We start from the raw sequence: 4,978 nt of genomic DNA, 5'->3' as shown, positions 1-4,978 counted from the left end.
AAAAATAAAAGAAATAAAAAAATTGTAAACCATTGATCTTCTCTCATAATTTTTATTATTTATTGACCTTATTTATTTAACCATTACTTCCTTTATTTAATTAAATGACCTTTTAACTTTCCTTTCATCATTACTATATATATTCCGTATTTATGTACCATATTTTTGTTATTTTACTTTCATTCATAAAATTTTGAGAGAATTAGTAATAGAATTTCATATATATAACTATTATATTCACCCTAATTTTCAATTTTATTCAAAAAAAAATAGCACCTAAAGTATACATAGAAAAGTAAATTAATTGTTTCGTTTTTTATTTTTCGTATGTTTTGTATTAATTTTGTTATTGTTTTTTTGTGTTTGTATTAATATTGCAGGAGAATGAATGTCCAACTTTATTCAAAAATTTGGTAGGTAAGGTATAGTTAAAGAATTAAATTAATTATTTTTCCTTTTATTTTTATTATGTTTTGAATTAATTAGAATCTTATTAGTTATTTTTTTGTGTTTATATTAATATTGCAGGAGAATGAATTTTCAAATTTATTCAAAAAATTGGTATGTAAAGTATACATAGAGAACTAAATTAATTGTTTTACTTTTTATTTATATTATGTTTTGAATTAATTTGAATTTTATTAGTTATTTTTTTTTTTGTGTTTGTATTAATATTATGGAGTTTCTTATTAAAAGCCTAACCTAAAAAATTTTTAATGTAACATGCCAAAAAAAAGTGACATGTATTACCAATTTAAGAAAATTAAAAAATATAAGTTAAAAAAAGTATAAAAAATATAAGTTATAAACCCAACTAAAAAAAAAAATTGTAAATCATTGATCTCCTCTCATAATTTTTGTTATTTATTTACCTTATTTATTTAACCATTATTTCATTTATTTAATTAAATGACCTTTTAACTTTCCTTTCATCATTACTATATATATTCCGTATTCATGTACCATATTTTTTATTTTTCATTCATTCATAAAATTTTGAGAGAATTAGTAATAGAAATTTTCATATATACAACTATTGTATTCACCCTAATTTGCAATTATATTCAAAAAATAGAACCCAAAGTATACATAGAAAAGTAAATTAATTATTTCGTTTTTTATTTTTCTTATTTTTGTATTAATTTGTTATTACTTTTTGTGTTTGTATTAATATTGCAGGAGAATGAATTTCCAACTTTATTCAAAAAATTGGTAGGTAGGGTATAGTTAAAGAACTAAATTAATTATTTTGCTTTTTATTTTTATTATGTTTTGAATTAATTAGAATTTTTTTTTTTTTTTTGCAAGAAAGGTATTTTCATATATTCCAACAAAATGAGGAGTACATGAGTTTCTTACAAGTAAAATAACCCCTATACAATATGTCTATACCTCCACCTCTATCTATACAATCCTATCGTATATTAATCCGACAAAACAATAGATCTCTCATTCAAAGCATCTACCACAGCCATATATACATTTTCATTAACCGTATGGAGCAAAAGAGTAGTCACAGTGTACACGATATCTTTGAGTAGAAGAGGAGCAGTTCGTTCTTTACCCTCAAAAATTCTGAGGTTTCGTTCAGTCCAAAGTGCAGATACAAGGCAGCCAAGACTGCATCTAATCCATTTATTCTTCCAGTGCTTCCTTTTGCTACGACAATTCGTCCATAGAAGGAGAGAAGCAAGGTCTTTGGCACTAGAATTCAGACCTATCCACCTCTTAACAGCAGATAAAAGTGCAGCAGAATAAGAGCACTTGAAGAACAGATGCTCTGAACTCTCTGCCTCATGCTTACACAAGCTGCACCGGTTCACTAGATACATACCTCTGACAATTAACTGATCTACAGTGGCTAACTTATGCTGGACAGCCATCATAGTTGTTACTCTATGTCTAGGCACCATTGTACCATTATGGATAGCCTTGTACACTGCCCGAGCTGGGAAGGTATCTCGTAAAACATGATAAGCTTTGGCCAGAGAAAACTTACCCTTAGCAACACATTGAGCCTGAATTCTTTGTACTGCCAAGATATCCCCAAACTTAGCTATGCATTCCTCTCTAACATGCAAAATCCCTCGAATGCTTTATGGGTGGTATTCTTTAGTATGTAGATGCCATATGGAACTCTGGTCAGTCAAGTATTTGCAAACCCAACTAATCCAAATAGCACCCTGGTTCTGATCCAAACACCAGAGCCATTTGAGCATGATTGCTTTGTTCCAATTGCTTACATTTTTAATATTGAAACCCCCCTCTTCCCATGGAACACACATGCTTTGCCAACTTTTGAAAACATGCTTCCTGGACCCATCTTCTTTTCCCCAAAACAGGTCCCTGCTGATTTTGATGATTTTGCAGGAAACTTGCTTAGGGAGCAACAGACCCATACACCAAATTACACAATCCAAACACAAATAGAGTTTAGCACTTTGTATTCGTCCAAAGATAGGAAAGGTACCTAGTGGAGTACTTGCCTGCTAAAGCCTGAAGCTTGAGAAGAAGAGCATCATACATTTCTACAAAGAAGCCTGGAAGAATGGATGGGCAGGCCTAAGTACCTAAAAGGAAGCTCCCTCCTTAAGTCCAATGGCAGTAAGAATCAGGGATTTGATTGAGTTAGTGACACCTCCAAAATAAGCCTCTGTTTTCTCCAAATTAGCAGTGAGACCAGACCATTTGGAGAACTCAGCAAGAATAGTAACTGCTTGCTGGACAGAAGGTAGGTCACCTCTTGTAAAAAGCATTAAGTCATCAGCGAAAACCAGATGTGTTAGGCCAAGTCTGGAACACTTAGGGTGAAAGGAAACATTGGGCTTTTTGCACATATCCCTAAGGCTTCTAGATAGAATTTCCATGCTTAATACAAAGAGGAAAGGGGAGAGTGGATCACCCTGCCTCACACCACTCTTCCCCTTGAAGAAACCATAATGAGATCCATTGATCTTAAGGGTGAACCAAGACCCAGTAATACAACCCATCACCCAAGTAATGAACTTAGGAGGAAACTTCAATTCAGTGAGCATTGAGCAAATAAAATCCCATTGCAAAGTGTCAAAAGCCTTACTGATGTCAATTTTCAGCATACATCGAGGAGTAAGGTTCTTCCTGTTATAGCCCTTAACCAAACTCTGAGTTAGCATTACATTCTCAAACAAACTCCTGCCACTCACAAAAGCAGCTTGCTCTGGACCCACAAGAGTAGGCATTACTGCCTTAAGCCTATTTGTGAGGATCTTACTTATTGTTTTGTAAACAACAGAGCAGCAAGAAATGGGTCTAAAGTCCTTCACAGTTTGAGGCACCTGTTTTTTTGGAATAAGGGAGACCATGGTAACATTAGCTTGCTTGGGCATGAAACCAGTTTTAAAGAAATCCTCAATAGCACAACAGAAGTCATTGCCAACAATGTCCCAGGCAGCCTTGAAAAACCCAGAAGTAAAGCCATCTACCCCAGGACTCTTATTTGAGTCAATAGCAAAGATAGCTTGCTTTATTTCCTCTCTAGTCACATTCCTAATTAGTTCAGGGCAATCATCAGCTTGCACACAAGGCCCTTGGGAGATAACAGAGGGATCCACAGGAGTAGTAGGAGTGGGAGTCCCAAGCAAAGTTTGGTAATACTCCACAAAAGCTGCACCCACATTATCCAAACCAGAATAGTGAGTACCATCAGTACCTTGGATGTCACCAACCATCTGGGATTGCTGTCTCTCCTTAATTTTCGCATAGAAATATCTAGAACAAGTATCAGAATACTTAATGTTTTGACTCTTAGCTCGTTGAGAGAGAATTTGAAGCTCAGTCTCCTTGAGGTGCCAAAATTCTTTGGAGAGAGCCAATTCCTGACTAATGAGCTCAGTAGAATGAGGAGAGGATCTCAGGTTCTGGAAACAAGAGGTTAGCTCCAGTCTCTTGGCATTAACTCTATCACTAATATTTGAGAAATTATCCTTATGCAGTAGCTTAAGATGACTCTTGATATTTTTTAGTTTGGCCATTAATCTGAACATTGAGTTCCCTCTCACATTCAGGTTCCAGTGATCAGTGACAATTTTTTTAAAATCCTCATGGGTAGTCCAGCAGTTTAAGAATTTGAACCTCTTCTTGGGCAAATCAGCATCATGGAAATAAAGCATGGCAGGGCTATGGTCAGAAATACCAGGAGCTAAAAAAGATGCAGTGGTTTGAGAAAACTTGTTTAGCCAGTTCTCATTAACCAGCACCCTATCAAGCTTTGAATAGACTCTAGTTGCAGCCTCATGCTTATTGAACCAAGTAAAATCACAACCTGATCCAGACAAGTCATCAAGACCACAATTGTGTAGACAGGTGTTAAAGTCCACTAATTCAGAGAGGACAGGGGGTGTGTTACTGATCTTCTCATCAGGATGCCTTACCACATTAAAATCCCCCATCACAGTCCAGTTATCTACCTTTGTAGCAAACTGAGTCAAAGAATCCCAAAGCTCCTTTCTTTTACCAGCATGATTACTACCATAAACAACAGAGATGTAGAAACTCCTACCAGTGGCAAGGTGCCTCACAGAACAATGGACAACCTGGGAGTGTTCCTCAATAATATCCACTTTTGTTGTTGTAGAATTCCAAAGAACCCAAATCCTACCATTGTGGTGTTTGTTGTAATTACAAAAGGAATTATATCTACCAAAATTAGTCCTAATGATTTTATTAGCCTTATTTTTCTTAACCCTGGTTTCCAAAATGCCAAGAATATCCACTTTATTAGTCCTGAGGAAACGACTAACCTCACTATGCTTGACAGCCTTATTAAAACCTCTTATATTCCAAGTTGATATTATCATTTTAAGAGATTATCAGGGGGGTCACCTGTTATAGAGGCAGTACATCTAGAAAGCTCCATGCACACTGTATCTCCTGCATTTTCCTCCTGAAGTTGGTTTCCTTTGGGGTCACCTGTGCTGTTTCCTTCTAAAACTCCTTGCCC

The 4,978-nt window shown here is 35.1% G+C and overlaps 1 protein-coding gene across 1 annotated transcript; it reads right to left on the bottom strand.

The window, feature by feature from the left end:
• Positions 1-1,424: 1,424 nt before the first annotated feature.
• LOC141588190 (uncharacterized) lies at positions 1,425-2,526 on the bottom strand. Its single transcript, XM_074409645.1, has 2 exons — positions 2,487-2,526; positions 1,425-2,032 (listed from the first exon to the last, which is right to left on the bottom strand). The coding sequence occupies exons 1-2, from the start codon at positions 2,524-2,526 to the stop codon at positions 1,425-1,427; spliced, it is 648 nt and encodes a 215-aa protein (XP_074265746.1).
• Positions 2,527-4,978: the final 2,452 nt, after the last annotated feature.

This window comes from Silene latifolia, chromosome 6, assembly GCF_048544455.1.
Source record: "Silene latifolia isolate original U9 population chromosome 6, ASM4854445v1, whole genome shotgun sequence".
NCBI classification, from domain to species: Eukaryota; Viridiplantae; Streptophyta; class Magnoliopsida; order Caryophyllales; family Caryophyllaceae; genus Silene; species Silene latifolia.
This window is presented reverse-complemented; position numbering and strand designations above follow the sequence as displayed.